Source organism: Ciconia boyciana, chromosome 8 (genome assembly GCF_034638445.1).
Source record: "Ciconia boyciana chromosome 8, ASM3463844v1, whole genome shotgun sequence".
NCBI lineage: Eukaryota > Metazoa > Chordata > Aves > Ciconiiformes > Ciconiidae > Ciconia > Ciconia boyciana.
In genome coordinates, this window is record NC_132941.1 from 24,121,893 (window position 1) to 24,137,771 (window position 15,879).

The following is a 15,879-nucleotide window of genomic DNA, read 5'->3' on the forward strand; positions in this document are numbered from 1 at the left end:
CCCTTGCGACTGCGGGGGTCGCCTTCTCCGCGGCTGTGGCGCCGGGGGCGCCCGGGGGCACCCACGGGGCGGTTGGGCTTAGGGGTCCCCCGCAGCTGTGCCCCCCCCGCCGGGCTATGTGATGGGGGGGCTCACCGTGGGCGTGGGGTGCGGATTCCCCTAGCTGTGGGGGTTGGGGCTCGGCCCCAGCGTATCCCCCGGCCATGGGGCGTGAGCGGGCGGCATGGAGCCCCCCCGGCTGGGGGGGGGGGCCTGTGTGTGGGGTCACCGCCAGGGCAGGTTTTGGGTTGAGGGTCGGGGCTGGGGGGGGACGGACGATGTGTCCGGGCCATGGGACGAGGGGATGCCGTTGCCGACGGGGCAGCTGTGTCCCTGGGGGGGGATGCCTCTCCCTCTTGACCCTCCGTCTCTGTGCAGAGAGGGTGTAGGGATGCGGGGACTGGAGGGGCCCCGGAAGGGCTGGTTCCCCTAAGACGCTGCACCCTAGCCCTTTTGGTGTGTGTGTGGGGGGGACGCGGCCCCTCGTGGGAGGTTCTCAGCTCAAATCACAGAAGATTAAATTTTCCCAAAGGCATTTAGCGAGCACGAGTTGTTTCTGTGTGTTTGGGGGGGCAAACACTTGAGAGCATAGCTCCTCCAGCGAGGGGCTGGGGCCGGGCTCCAGCACCCCTCAGCTGCACTTTGGAGAGGGCCCATAGGGCCCCTGCGTGATGGTGACCCGGTGCCGCAGGAGGAGTGGCCTTCATTTAGTATCCCGCTCGTGAGGGCCACCGCGTGGGGCCGATCCCAGGGGGTGACACCACAAGTGGCAACGTGGCTGTACCGGAGGCGAGGCGTCCCATAATGGTTGCGGGTTTCTGGGGGTGCAATGGAGGGGTAAGGAGGGCCGCTCCTGCCACGAAGCTCTCCCGCCTGTTGTGTACATGGGGAAGGTCACAGGTTCAGGTCTGGTCTGTGAGACTTGGCTCCCCTCCATTTCCCAGCAACCCTCTCTTTTTTTTTTTTTTTTTCCCTTTCCTTTTTCCCCCCCCCTTCTGGGAAGGCCTTTTCCCTTGGAGGACATGTTAGACACACACGTTTTTTGTGGCATACACTGAAGAGCTCACAGGCCCTTTTTCCCCCCTCCAGAAGAATAAGGATGCCGGCATTGGGGCTGGCTTTCAGGCTCCGGCATGCGCAGGGGCGGCACAGGCGCTCGCAGCCTTCCTCGCCTGGACATCCTCAGGAAAACCTATTTCCACGCTTTGTACGATGACTCTGGCATCGGATTATGCTGCACATTTCTAGCTCTTTGTTGGCAGTACACGGCTGCACACACATGGCACTCGAAAAATCCAGTCAGCTTATTTTATTGATTAGCTCTTGATCAGAAATAATTTATAATTTATTATTTTGAAGCTGTTTTCATCTGGAAACAAAAATCCTTGCCCTTTTATACCCTCGTTCATCCAGCAAGGTTTTCTCTCCCTGCGGAGAGAGGAGAGCTCGCTGAGCAAGGGAGATGTGCGCAGCACCAGGAGCGCGGCCGTCTCGGTAGTGCAAAAGGACAAGGATTTAATGTTTCACCTAAACTGGCCTTGCGTTCAGGACAAGGGCTCTGAGCCAGTTAGAGCCACCAGAGGAGATTAATTATCAAGTAAGTTGTAATGATCTGTAATTGAGTATGGCCCTGATGTGGGCTTTTTTTTTCCTTTTCCCAGGCTGGGTGCTTGGACTTGGTTTCCAGTGGAGGATCTGTGTGTTTTGTGAGTTGCCATTAGGCTGCTTGTTAACGAGAGGGGCTGGTGCGTGCACGTATATGCACGTAGGTGTCTCTTAATACACATGTTATCCTATCGTGGCATTCTCTCCGTGTGCCGAAAATGGTGTTATTTTTTTGGGGGGAGAAGCTGCTGCGAATAAGGGACGCTTGTCTGTATCCCCATGCAGCAGGCTGGGTGGCAACCGCAGATAATCTCTCCCTCTCTGCAGTTGCAAGGTTGCAAAGTCCCCTCACGCTTACTGCACCCGCCTTGTTGGACATTGGCGCACACAGCATCTGCTTCTGCTGCCTCTAAAGCTTCTCCCTTTAACTGTTAGGCTAGCTGAAAACATGCCTTTTTTGGGAAGAAAGGGCTTGGAAAGTCTAAAGGCAGTTGAGGGGTTCTCATGCTGTGTTGGAGCTACCTAACAGCTTGTGTGTCTTTATTACGTATGAACAAGAAGGAGGGCCAGAGTTCTCTCTGTCTGGTTTATTCTCTTTGAGAACTGGGCCACGTTGAATCAAAATTTGTCTCCAGATTATATTTACAGTATCTTTTTAATTTTAATTGCATAAATTAAAGAAAACCAGAAGCTGCCTTGTCTTTCTCGCACTTCCATGCGGGCGTCCCTACTGAAACAAAGTCAATGTCCAGGAGTCATGTCCACGCTGTGACAGAGGTTGGAGACCCATGGCTGGGATCACACTCCTGGGGCTCAGCTGCAATAGAAAGGCAGCTGGGGACCAGAGTCGTGTGTTGTGTTGGACACTGTGATTTACTCAGTGTTTCCTGGGTGTACGCTGCCTAAAAAGGGATCTTTAGGATGCACCTCGCTGCCATCCTGCTGTGCCCCGTGTGGCAGGGCTCCCATTCGGATTAGGGCCTCAGGGCGCTGATGCAATACTAGTCCCAGATGTAATGCAATAAGCCTCTTTGTCCCCTTTATCTGTAGTATTATGTAAATAAGATGGTATTTATGGTCCCAGGTATGTTTCGGGGATGTGTGACAGCGTGTGTGCGCAGCTATGCCCTTTGAGTGTTGACATTGCTGCTTCTGGCCAGCTTCCCCGGCTGGAGGCAGGGACCTGCTGGGGGCAGGCAGCGAGCGGGCAGATGCTTGTGGGGAGCGCGTCACGTGCTGGCTTTGTACCGAAAGGAAGTGAGGTCGCAGGTGACCTTGCCGGGGCTGGTGACAGTTTAACTGTGCTTGGTTGCTTGTACACAGTGAATACAGCGAGTGGATTGGCTTTGGGTAGTCCGCAGGAGGTTGGGTGGTTTCCCACTGAGTTCAAGCTGAGATCCATGTTTATCTTTGCAGGCTTTCTGCAGAATATGGACTGATGTTTCCCCAGCCTCTGGGTTGTGAGAGTCACGAGTCCGTTCCCAAACCTGCCCTGTATTTCTTTGCAGCTGATGGTGGTTTGTGGAGAGATTTTTTGAGAAGCACCAAAGTCCCCAAAGCACCTGGACATGGCCTGGGCTGCCTGCAGTTCTCCTGTGATGCCTCTTCTGATGCTTGATGGGCATGGGTCAAGTGCATGTGGGCTCTCCCTGTGTGAGGAGAGCTGGTCCCTTCTCCATGGAGCTTGCCTGCTTATTTGGGAAAGTCATAATTTGGATGCTTGTGCTGCAGTGGTAGTGGCTGGAGGGAGGGTGATGCTGTTGTGTGGGGGTGCCTGACTCCAGAGCAGGGTTTTGGGGATGTAGGGGTATGTTGAGGAGCTCATATGGGTGTGAAGGGTCTTTTGTAAGATCAAGGGTAGGTAGATGAGCCAGCTCAGAGCACGCGGCTGTTCTGGGAGCTCATCGGTGGCTGTGTGTAGCTACTGAATGAGAGCTTTGGCCACTGTGGCAGCAGCTGGTCTGCTCCTCGTCCCTGTGCTGGGTTGGCTCAGATGAGGAAGGGGTGCTGCTTGGTTTCGGTGAAGGGAAGAAAAAAAGATCCCACCAGGATGTGGCTTCTATTGCCATGCAATTGCATCGAAAATGCACTTTCCTGCTAACAAGGATCAGTGCCTTGTAGTGTGACGTGGTTTCAGAGGAAACGGTAAGGTTTTGCTCCAATGGTCCTACGGTAAAGAAAATAAGGGGGCTGCCTGTCTGGAAAACTTGCTCTGTGGCTCTAGTTGCTTGTGAGATTTCTTTTTTCTGAATTTATATAATTTCTTTAAAGGAAACACCTATTTAACTTCTGGGTTTTGGTGAAAAATCAGTTTTTGAGATGAAACCAAGAGGTTGTTTTGCTTTAGCAGCTCAGTGTCCTTCATGTACACAAAAAATACTGATGTAGCTGCTTAAGTGTCAACTCAGATGTTGTGTGTGGGGGTGTGTGTATGTAGAGAGAGGGTATAAAAGGGTGCAAGTGGATTTTTGTGGATGAATAAGGATAATTTCAGGAGAATCTTGATATTTTGTATTTAAACATTAAATGTTCAACTTCCACAATTCATTTCCTCATTTATGGAGTAAGAAAATAAATGAAAAGGAAAGATAATGTTGTCCCCTTATGCCACTTCTTCCCCGAGCACATTGTGGATGCAGAAAGGTTTTGCGGCATTGGATTTTCCCTCCGAGCCATTCCTGGGCTTGCTTGGCCACTTTTCTGAGGGCTGGAAGGATGATATCTTTGTACAGTGCTACATCATGTGCGACACCTCGTCTCTTTGCTTGGCTACATTGATTTATTGATAACAAAACAAGGCAGTCTGAGAATGATTTTAATAAATTTGCTGAGCCCATTTGTGGTTTTGATTAAATAGAGCATTTCTGGCTTGAGTGAGTCCAAAGATTTGGCTTGGAGTTATCCCGGTGCTTCTCCAGCAGGAGAAAGGGTGGCTCTGGAGGAGTCTGCTTTGCAGCTTTTAAAGGAGTGAAAATGAGGTGTGTAATGACTTAGCTAATGTTAACCGCCATGAATCAAATTGAAGAGGTAGAGTCTTGGTAATCTCCAGGAGAATTACTGCTTCTTCCCCAAAGATTTAGTAGCTGATGCCATGGTGAAGTTTCTTGTCCTGAAGATCTCCTGTTTATTTATTTTGGGTTTCACATCTAATCTGTACCTTCCCTCTGTACCTATTGTCACAAGTAATTAAAAGTGAGCTACAACTACCAAAATAAGCCAAGTACGCTTTGATGCATGGTTCTTGCTGTTTTTTATTGTAGTCCTTTACGTGCTGGCTAATTCACAAAATTTGGCGATTTGCAATGGGTCATTGGCCTGAATTAGCAACTTTCTGATGTATATCATAGCTTTGCAAATGTGCTTTATTAATCTGTGAAATACACCTATTTATTAACCCTCCCGGGGGGTGGGGAAGGTGTTTCTTGGCGTGGTACTCGCTGTGCTTGCATTTGTCCCTGTCTGTGTACGCCTTTCCCCCTCCTTTACTTTGCAGTCTGGTTGGTTTTTCCCGAAGTGTTCCCAGGCTGATGGCTTGACAGCAAGAGAGATTACAGCTGCACATACGGCCCTCTGCTGCAAATGAAGCCTTAGCTCGTGTAGCCAAGGTGCCCTAATTGGTTATTGAAGGAAGGGAATTAAAGGCATTAATAGGTGAAGTGGTTAGGAGTGGTGGAGAGATGTTCATCCTCTTCTGAAGCCTGGGAAATGGCCAAGGCTGCCTGTGCTCTCTTCTCCTAAAGAAAAAGTAAAGCTCAGAAGCTCTTCCTTCTCTGGGAGCGAGCAAGCAAACATCTGTCCGTCCTCTCCAAATTGTGCTACCGTGTACCCCCTCTCCTGTCGAGGTAGGGCTGTGGCTTGGAGCTGCCACTCAACTGAGCATCACTCAGCTGGGATCACCCCGGTGGTCTTCCTTTAGACAGAGAAGACAGAAATGAGACGTTGACTTCGGCTTGGAGCCCTTCTTGCATCTGCCAGTGCATCTGGTGGTTCCCCTTTCCTGCTGTACCTCCATGGAGGGTGATCTTCTTTGGAAATCTGTGTGGCTGCAACTATGGGAGCCTGAGCTTGGGACTGGGACAGCAGGGACACCAGGGTTGTCGGGAGAGCCTTGCTGCCTCCAAAGCCCATAAGGGAAGGGTACAAATTGCCAGTTCAGAGGTGCCCGCTCTGCTCCCACCATTGCCCAGGAGCTTGGGCTGCTGCCAAAAATGCAGGTGCCTTTCTGCAACCCTGCTGATGGCGTTGGGCAAAGCAGGGGGAAAAGGATGAGCTCCTTTTTTCCGGCACTTACTCCAGCAGTTATTTATGCCTGTTGGTTGTCTTTGGTCTTTGCCAGGTCTTCTTTCTTCCCGTCTCTGTGACTGATGCTTCGGGGTTCTTTCCTGGTCACATCCATCTTGCTGCTTCCTCTTGCTGCCGACTTTCTCGGGCTGCTGGCAGTTTTCCAGCCTGTGCAAGCTTTATCTGAAATTTGTAAGCCTTTTTGGTTATTTTTACGTGCTCTCTAGCCCCTTCTAGGTTGTGCATGAGGACAGGCCAGCGATTCAGATATCTTTAAGCCTCTCATAAATCAGTTTGCTTCTGTGTTGGGTTTAGCAAGGGTGTAACCAGACTGGTTTTAAATCCGCTTGGCTGCTCCACTTTCCCGGTAGAAACCAGCTCTTTGCTCGGGGGACGATCAACCCTGAGGTTTGTCCCTATGGGAAGCATCGCAATGCAGAGCTCGGTGCCAAACAGATTTGCTCAGATGTCCTGTTTTGAGTGTTTAATGTTATTTTTGGCAACAGTCAGTAGCAGCATGGTTGGCTGGGTTCAACAAGAATGGGCTTTGCGGTGGTAGGAGAGCACTAGGGCTGTGTCTGGTGCTGCTGGCAGCACCTCCAATGAGCTGTAGCACACCGGCTTGTCTAGCTTAGACTCATCTGAAGCTCTTCTGAGTTAATCCTGGCCGGTTATTGCTCACAGGGTTGCTTTTTGCTTTTGCCACCGCATAGCTGCCACTGGTCCGTGTGTCAGCCTTCAACAGCCAAACCCTGCGGTGACGCCTCTCTGCTCCTGCAGCACTGCCCGTGCCTGCCAGGCACCCTCTGGGTGCCATGTGCCTGTGACGCTGTGACACCTGAATCACACAGGGTGGCAAGCGGGGATCATGGGGCGAGCGGGGGATGCTGCTTTTGGGTTAAGATGGGGCTGTAATTCTAGTTATTGTTAAACCATTGCGTGCGGGTCTGGGCACGGCAATTTCACGGTGGTGTCTTACAGCATGCAGACACAACGGTGAGGGGTAAATCCCTAATTCAGGGATTTGTCATTCAGCGTCCCTAATTCAGGATAGATCTGAGAGCTGAGCTTGCAGGAAGGAAGCTGGCTCTGTTGTTTTACCCACTGAATGCTTTTTCTCCCATGCATCTGGGTTTTTCAATTCCTCTTTCCCAGGACAGCCAAATGTTAAGAGTGCTGGGCACCAGTTTATGGATGTGGCTCTGAGTGCTGGGGTTGCTGAGAAAACTCTTGGCCATTTTCAGCTGTCAGAGATTTTGAAGTCTGCAAGGTGATGCTTGCTGGAAGAAGTCTAGCGCAGCGTTTTTGGACGAGCAGGCTATGGCCAGCCAGTGTCCAGAGCAAGAGCCAAGCCTGAGCCTTGCTGCTACCTGCTCATCTCCGCACCAGAGGCAGAGGCTTGGGAAGGGGATGTGCCTGGCACAGGATGGTGCCATGAGAGTCGTAACAAAGCGCTGGCATGGCTCTTGTCTGCCCTAGCTTTGCTTGATGCTCCTCTAGTCCATGCTGCTGCTTTATCCCACTGTTGTGACCCTTCCTGCAAACCTGGCTCCTGCCTGGCAAGAAGTCCGTCAGCCCTCCATGGGAGGGCTGTGCACACGGGCAAGTCGCTGGACTTAAAGGGCAGCTACAAAGAGAACGGAGACTCTCTCTTCACAAGGAGCCACATGGAGAAGTCAAGGGGCAATGGATACAACTGGCACCTGGAGAGGTTTCATCTCAACATGAGAAATAAAATTTTTTACAGTGAGAACAATCATTCACTGGAACAATCTCCTCAGGGACGTGGCAGAGGCCACATCGCTGCAGGTTTTCAAGATGCACATGGACAGAGTGGTAGATAATCTCGTCTGGGCTCCCCTTCTCACGAAAGGTTGGACAAGGTGACCTTTTGAGGTCCCTTCCAACCTAGGCTACTCTACAGTTCTATGACTTGAGTTGTGTTGACACATACATTCTGGCTTCTGTGTAACGATGGTGCTTGCTCAACTTCCTACCAGAGAAGTGACTCCAGCAGTGCAATTCAGCGGAGAGCAAGCGGGAGTACAGAGAAGGTGACGTTTGCCTGCTGTCCTTCACAGGAACGAAATGAAGTGACGTTTGGTGCCTTCATGTGCGTCTGTAGGTATTGATGTGCCTTCTGCTTGAGCTGAGGACCTTGAGTGATGTTTCTCTCACAGTTATTTTTCTTGCAATATGAAGCTCTGGACTGCCCTATGTGTTGTCAGAGGAAATCTGAGTCACATTTTATTCAGTACAGAGGTAGGTAGCTTGAAAAAAATGCCAGGGTTGAGAGACATCAAAATCAAATAATTATAAATCTGAAGAACTGTGGGCTCTTGAGGCACGAACAAACGAAAAATTGGGACTTTGGTGATGACACTTCCAAGAGTGATGGGAGGATTAAAGAAGAACTTGTTCCAGTTTTCCCCAATTCGCAATATAAAGGAAGGCCTGAAACGTTTCCTCCTTTTAGTTTTCTCCCTTTTTGTGTACCTCACATATTGGTGACGTTGCCGCCAGTTGTGTTTGGCTTGTTGGGAGTTGAGGGAAGCGAGGGAGTCTGCCGAGGGTGGCTTTGCTATCAAGCTATGTTCAAGAGCATTGCGTTTTTCAGCCCTAGATCAAGTTTCTCCTCAATGCCTGTTTGGCATGAAGGTTAAAGAAGTGTCAATAAGAAGCAAACACTGAGTTTTAGCTAATCTGGTGAAGTGTTTTCTTCAAACAGCCAGGTTGAAATCTGTCACTGCGTGCCCTTATCTTGTATCTACAGTTTTGCTGGACTACTTTGTGTGCCATAGTCTTTTGAATGTTCCTGTAAAGGTTGTGTTTTAAGGTCATGAGCAGATGGCGGTGGACATGAGGTTGAATTTTGATCTGAGCTGCATCTTTTGACTGATGATGAATGTGAACTCTTGAGTGTGCATTCGGTAGCAGGTGGGTGTTGTGACTGATAAATCTCCTGAGCTTTGCTCCCAGGTAGAGTGATCGCCTGGCCACCCCTATGCCGAAGAGGTCTTTACTAACCTCTCCCATCTTCCTCTGTCTCCAGCCTCTTCCAGTGACCTTGTCTGTCCTGCTTTTGCAATGCCTGGACTCAAGTATTTCAGGCTTTTCTCAAGAATGCCAACAAATGACTCATGACTCGAGCACTGCCCTGTGTCAGGTTCATCTCCAGTGTCAAGGTTCAGCCTGGGGAAACTTGGAGTCCCGGCATAAGTTTCTCGACGGCTCTCCAGGCGCTCCGGTTGCAGTGCATGCTGGAAGATGTAGTCTTGGTGGGGTGCACCTCCATATTAAAAAAAAAAGTAGGGTGGCTCCATTTTATTCAAATTGGGTTCAGCCTTCTCCGTCCTGGCAGCTCGCTGACGCCATCCCACTTGGTCCTGAGAGCTACCGAAGTTCTCCTGGCGCCTTGTGCGAGTGAGGAGGCGGGAGCGCAGCTCCTCCATTCAAAATCTTGCTTAATTCCACATTGAACAGCTTGTTTTGAAGCCCTGTGCTTGGGCATGTTTTGCAACAGCTCGGACTCCTGCCGGGCAAAGGCGATTGAGGGATGCTGCCCCTGTTGGGTGGCAGTTCTGGAGGGTGTCATGGTAAATCTCCTTTGTCTGCTACGGCTTGACTGATGTATGGGGGAGAGCAAACCCTCCTCCCCTGCGTGATTTCTTGAGCTGAAAGCAGCAAGTGAGTGAGGAAGCTCCTTTGTGCAGATTTCTCTGTCTCCTCTTGTGTGTGCCAGCTGGCTCGTGTTCAACATTTCTCTTTTTTTCATCCTTTTTTTTTTTTCCTCCTCCCCCATCTCTAGAGAGAGGGGGTGGGGAGAGAGGGGAACATCTTAAAAAGAAATCTGCAGAAAAGACATGGGAGTTACTTAACAAAAATCCAACCCAAACAAGCCCAGCTGGGGGATTACAAACGCGGTGGTAGGAGCCGAGCAGGGAGCAAGCGCCGCAGCTCTGGAAAGGCAGGCGTGTTCCCCCCCGCCCTGAGTTTCTTTAGTCGTAAAAGGAAACAAAAAGGGATCTTGTGCACTGCCGGCTGGCTGCCAGTGATGGGAGGAAGAGCCTTGGCACTGCGGCCCCGCGGGCCACTGCCTTGGCAGAGTGGGGCTGGGGGCTCATGGGGAGCCCTTCGGGGTCTTGGCAAGCGGGAGGGGGCTAGCATCTCTTCCATGGATGCTTTTTCCCCTGGCTGCCGGTGCTGCCTTTGCCCTCCCCCTGGGAGGGAGCAGAGGGGTCTGTTTGCTCTCCAGGGTCGCTCCTGGCTGGGGCAAGCATCTCACTGAAACCCTCTGCTCCCTGCCTTGTGCCTCACCGGAGAAAATGCTGTGTCCTGGAGACTTTTTTTTCCCCTCCCGTCATCTTTGCCGCTCCTTCTTGCAGGCATTCCTGAAAGTTAATCAGGGTGAAAATTGCAGTTGGTCATGTCTGGAAGCCACCAGAGGCTGATCCTGGAGTGCTGCAGGCTGGAGCACATGGGTATGAGAGCACATGGGTCTCCCTGTGTGTGGGCTGGTTGTTGCCAGGAGAAGAGCTTTCTCCTGCATCTTGCTGCCCTTGGGCATTCAATCCTTCCCTGCTTTGGTTTCTTGGCCTCCGGTAACTGGTAGAGAAAGCTGGAGCAGTGTGAGCTCGGCGGGTTTGCTGCCGAGCATCCTGTGCATGTTTTAGCACAAAGAGCCGGGGGCTCATGTGGTTTCCTTGCTCCCTTTTTGAAGGCGAGCTATTCTGTTTGAATAGGTTTCTCCAGGTGTCTTTGCAGATCCGAAAGTGAACTTTCAGGTTTGTCTCTTGGTTGGCTCCGTCCCAGCCTGTAGATGTGGATTGTAGAGGTCTCAGCACCTAATGGAGCTGAATTATTCATGTCTGGTGCTGTGTGTGTGCAGCATTCCCAAGCAGAAAGCTGTCTCCTTGTAGGATCTGTGCTCCAGGACTGCTCTTAAAACGCTTTGTTGGCAGGTCTCCAGGCCAACAAGTGAGCACATGCTTTTCATGTTGCACAGGGATCAATCCTGCGATGGCAGGAGGTAAGAGGAAGGACACGTTTAAAACTGAATCAGTCTCCTCGGTCTGTTTTCTGAGATGCTGTGATTTGTGGTGGCATTACTCCCTCCCTGGCGGGAGAGCGGGGAGGATCTGGATAGCACCCAGTGCTTCTCCAGCTTGGGCAAACCAGGTGGTGGGAAAGGGACCCCTTCTCTGGACTATGGGCTGCAATAGCCAGGGGTTCCCGTCCAACCGAAATAGCGATGGCGTGGCAGGTCAGGGGTCCCTGGGGGTCTTGCCTGGGAGAGGGACCCGAAACGCTCCTCTGGCTGCAGAGGTTGAGCCTGCGAGGGTGGTTCTTTGGAGAAGAGAAATGGGGAATTGGGATGGGTGTTTTGGGGAGAGGGTGTTTGAACTGTGGGAAATGCTTTTAGAGCCACATGCGATGGATGATGTTCAGGGGCCCCCCCGAGCTCGCATACCGAGGTCCTAGCCTTCAGCCCCGGGCTGGAAAGAGCTGATCCCTGCCCTGATCCCTCTTTTTGCAGTGGTATGTCTTGAGCTCCCTGCCCTGCTCTCAGCACGATGCACCTTTCCTCCACTCTTGCAAATCCAGCCTATTCTCGTCCGTCCTGTTTGTGGTTCCCTTCCCTCTGCATTAGCAGAGCTTGGGCTCCCTCGATGCCTCCTCTGTAGGGTGAATGTTTTTTTCTCCTCTTGTTTTCTAACCCTTTGATTGTTCCTGGCTCTCTAATCGCCGGGAACCCAGTGGACTTCTGGGCTCCTTCTTCCTTTTGTTGTGGTAGGAATTGGCAAATGCTGCTGCCATTTGCATAGTTTCAGACCAAAGTCCTGCTCATCTGCTCTCCTTATTTCATATATGTAAATAATATTTATGTATATGTGTGTGTGCATGTATACATGCACACTTAAAACAGCAAGGCGAGCTCCTCGGTGTGAGCTGAGAGCTGGCCAAGCTGGCATGGTGGAGGCATTGCGTGGAGCAGGTGATGCTGTGCCTGTTGCAGTACAGTCCTGCAGATTGTCCGTCACCTTCCTGCAACTGTGAGGCCAGATCCTGGTCCATCTGTCCCTCTGATCTGAGCTGACTGTGGCCCTTTGCATGCTCCAACCTTGAGTGGGCAGCTCTTGGAGTTGGAGGCTGAGCCTCATCCTCTCCCGATAGCTCATGTGTGTTGATCCTGCGCAGCAGCACCGTGTCCCCGAGCCCTGTCTGGCTGGGTTGTGGCTGGATGCTCTGCCTCAACTTTGGGCTGGAAAGGGGCTGTTATCGGCTAAAAATCTTGTTCATCCACCTTGGTACCAGCTTTGCCCATCTGGACAAAGGAATCGCTGTGGATCCGTGGCATAAAGGGAGCTTGCTGTGGCAACCCGTGCTGGCCAGGGAGGTCTGTGCTGTGCAGAGATGAGGTGGTTGCTGCTGATCGCCAGCCCCGTTGGTGGTTTGGAGAGGGGCTCCGGAGAGGTGGGTTGGTGGGGTCAGGCTGGATGCCCTGGCTTGGGGCTGGGGAGCAGGTGCCAGGGCAGGAGGAAGAGGAGGCGGTGATAGAAACACACGGGGTGGCTTTGGGAAGCCGTTAGCGACTCTGGTGCACAAAGTGATCTCCTGATTTGGCACTTTCTCTGCCACTGAAATGAGAGGTCAGTGCTTTTCATTTCCAGCTTGCATGCTAGCCCCCGGCTCCTGGGGTTAAAAATCTCCGTAATGACCTGTCAGAGAGTGGATTATTAGCTGTACAGAGCCGAGGATGCTGTGGGGAGCAGATGGAAAATGGTCTGGCTGCGACAGTCTGTCTGATGAAAGAATCTCTGGCATTTTTACAGTGTTTGCATCTCTGGAAACGCACCATGAAGCTGCTTTCCAGGCTCCTGCCTGCTGGGGTTTGAAGAAATTTGTGCGGGTGTGGGTTGTTTTGGTTTTGGGCCCCCCTCCTCCCCCCCTTCTCATTTCCCTTTAAGTCACCTGTTTTTGAAGTGTTGCTTGTATATAGTACCAGGAGCCAGTGGGCCCGGAGCTGCTTGGGGAAGGGGAGGACAGTGCTGCTGGAGAGGAGCTTTGTCCAATGGGTGGTCAAGGATTTCTTAAGAGATCTGGGGAGCGGGTGGCTGGGGCTGAGTAGCTGGCCAGGTGGCTGCTGGGAAGAAGCTGTTTCATGTGTTAATGATGTCTCGTCAGTGTAATTGCCACGAGCTAATCTCAGCAAGCAACTTTATGAGTGTGGGTGTCTGTTTTGTTTTCCTCTCCCATCACTGCCTCTGGGGACAGGGCAGTGTACAGTGCATCTGAGAGCAGGGAGGGCAAGGGGCTGGGAAGCTGGGAGGAGAAGTTTTGGGCTAGCTGGGGCTGGCTACGGCACGGGCAGGTACAGCCAGCGGCCAGTCCCTCTCTTCCCAGTTAAGACCAGGTACCCGTGCAACTGTGCCTCAGTTTCCCATCCTTCAGAGCCTGCTACACAGCTCATCATGCTGGAGGTGATGGCTGTTTAACGTCCTAAAGCTGGGTGCTGTGTTGTGCTGCCTGGAGGTGTGGGATGGACACCCAGCACTTCCCGTTGCCATTTGGCCTTTGGTGACCACTCTGATGCTCGGGATTTATTTCCCACCGAGGCACTTGACTTCCCCAGAGAGTGGCTCTTGTCTCTCGCAGCGAGGCTGGTGCGGAGAGGAGCCCTCCCCCTGGGTGGCATTAGCAGGAGAGGAATCAATCCTCCCTCCCAGGGACAGCGCTCGATAATTCAGAGGGAAATGGTGAGCAGGGAAATGTGTGAGTAATGTCTTGTTGGAGCTGAGAGCTGTGACCTGCCAGGGCCGGTATTGATTGAGGGACCGGTGCCAGATGGCTGCTGCTGGGGGGATGGCCGAGGAGCAGGCCCCAGCCTGGGGAGGGGTGGCAGGAGGATGCTGCCTTGCACTGTGCAGCGGGGGATTTGGGAGGCTGGGGGCTTTCACCCTGCCCAGGACCTCTCCTGCCTACACGTGTGGCTGCCAATGAAGGCAGATCTGCCTGCCCGGGGCTCTTCATGTGTAACCCTGTTCTCTTTGCTCTCCCTTCCAGCAGCGATGCCATCACCTGGGCAGACCCCGACCACTGGAAGCCCCCCGAGGACGTAGGTGACCCCCAGGGCGTGGAGGCAGGGAAGAGCCTTGAACCGTGAGGGGCTGTTAACTCTAAGATGTCCTTGAGCAGTGGAGCTTCCGGAGGGAAAGGAATAGATGCGAACCCGGTTGAGACGTACGACAGCGGGGATGAGTGGGACATTGGTGTAGGGAATCTCATCATTGACCTGGACGCTGATTTGGAGAAGGATCAGCAGAAATTGGAAATGTCAGGCTCCAAAGAGGTGGGACTCCCGGCACCCAACGCGGTGGCAACGCTACCAGATAACATCAAGTTTGTGAGCCCGGTGCCAGGCCCGCAGGGCAAGGAGGGCAAGTCCAAGTCGAAAAGGAGCAAGAGTGGCAAGGACAGCAAGCCAACCCCAGGGACCTCCTTGTTCACTCCCAGCGAGGGAGCTGGTGGCAAGAAGGAGGTTCAAGGACGCTCTGGGGATGGCACAAACTCGGGCAGCTTGGTGCCTCCCGTCACCCCGAAGGGCTCAGAGAAATCTGCCAAGGTGTCTCGCAGTGTGGCCGGCTCCAAGAAGGAGAAGGAGGGCGGCTCATCCAAAAGCAAGAAGGAAAGGAGTGAGGGCACGGGGGCTGCAGTGGAGAAGGAGCCCAGCGTGCTGCAGCCCCTGGCCCTGGCAGTGAGGGTGGGACAGTATGATGGGGGCCAGGGGACAGAGCCTGCTGCTGCCGAGCAGCTTGGGAGTATAGCTATTGACACGGGAGCTGCGCTCAATCCCTTGGGAGTTAAGTCGGAGCTGGAGGATGGGGAAAGTGAGTGCCGGCAGCTGAAAAAGGTGAAGTCGGAGAAGGTAAGAAAGGTGTTGGGGTGTGGGTGGAGGTGGCATTGCCACTGGGCTCTGGGGGTTGCTCCTACGCCGGGGTGTGCCGCTGTGGGTGATGAGGGAGCAAGAGCTTACAGTGGGACCGTGTGCCTGTTGTACCATTGGGGGCCAGCGCTGATGTATGGCTGGTGCCTCCTGGTCGTGACCTGAAGACGGTTTGGCTGTGTGATGTGCTGGAGTCTGGATGCGGTGATGGGAGGGCACTGGTCAAGCTGTGCCTGGCTTCTGGGAACCATGCGCCAGCAAATCGCCTCCAGTCACTGTGTGTCAGGGTACCATCCTGCTGTACCCTTGAGGATTTGGTTTCTTCAGTGCTGCAGCTGTGCCAAGCGGGTCCAAACCTCTCCAGCTCCTGTCACTCTGAGGGAGGAGCCTGGGCTGGGTGTGAAGGTGATGTCCCGGTTCTGTGCCCGCTCCAGCTCCCAACAGGACAGGGCAGTGTCTGTTGGCCGCCGTGCTCTGCTTCCCGGTGGCTTCACCTTGCATGCCAAAGCTCCCTGCGGCTCCCGGAGGAATTAATTTCTCTCTGGTTGCATCATTTGTAGAGAAGGAGACCTTAACGTGTTAGTAAATGTGGGATCTGCGTGGGTGCACAGGCAAGCACAGGGTGCAGGGTTGACAGGAGTTACCGCCTCGTTTCTTGGTCTGCCGTTGGTATGTGGGCTTTGTCCCACTTGTGGTGATGATCAGCCTCGGGCCGATGGGTTGCTGTGGGTGATTTTTTACATGTCACTTCTCTGCTAATATGCAGCAGTGATGCTGAGCCAGCAAAGCTGCTCTTCCGGGTCACCAGGGGTGCGAAATGCCCTGCCAGCGGCGCACAGCCGACAGGGTGAACAGCTGTCTGTCCGTCTGAGTGGCGTTTGGCTCTGGGTGGCTGTGCAGCCATTTCTGGATACGGCTGCTGGAGCGGCAGCTTGGTTAGCTCATTTCTTAGTAATCACAGTGGCTGATGTGACTTCTGCGGGTGGATGGGGGAAGACTTTGAGTGCATG

At 52.8% G+C, this 15,879-nt stretch overlaps 1 protein-coding gene across 4 annotated transcripts in view; it reads left to right on the forward strand.

Annotated features, from left to right (window-relative positions):
• The window catches only part of ZNF609 (zinc finger protein 609), a 74,510-nt gene that overhangs the window by 740 nt on the left and 57,891 nt on the right, over nt 1-15,879 (forward strand). Inside the window, exon 2 of one of the 4 annotated variants that reach the window (XM_072869167.1) lies at nt 13,990-14,836. The exons of 1 other annotated variant lie outside the window; for it this stretch is intronic. In XM_072869167.1, the coding sequence (XP_072725268.1) occupies nt 14,108-14,836 (729 nt within the window). In that variant the 5' untranslated portion in view covers nt 13,990-14,107. Of the gene's footprint in view, nt 1-13,989; nt 14,852-15,879 lie in introns of all 4 variants that reach the window. 2 more of the 4 variants (XM_072869166.1, XM_072869165.1) reach the window with 2 other exon arrangements.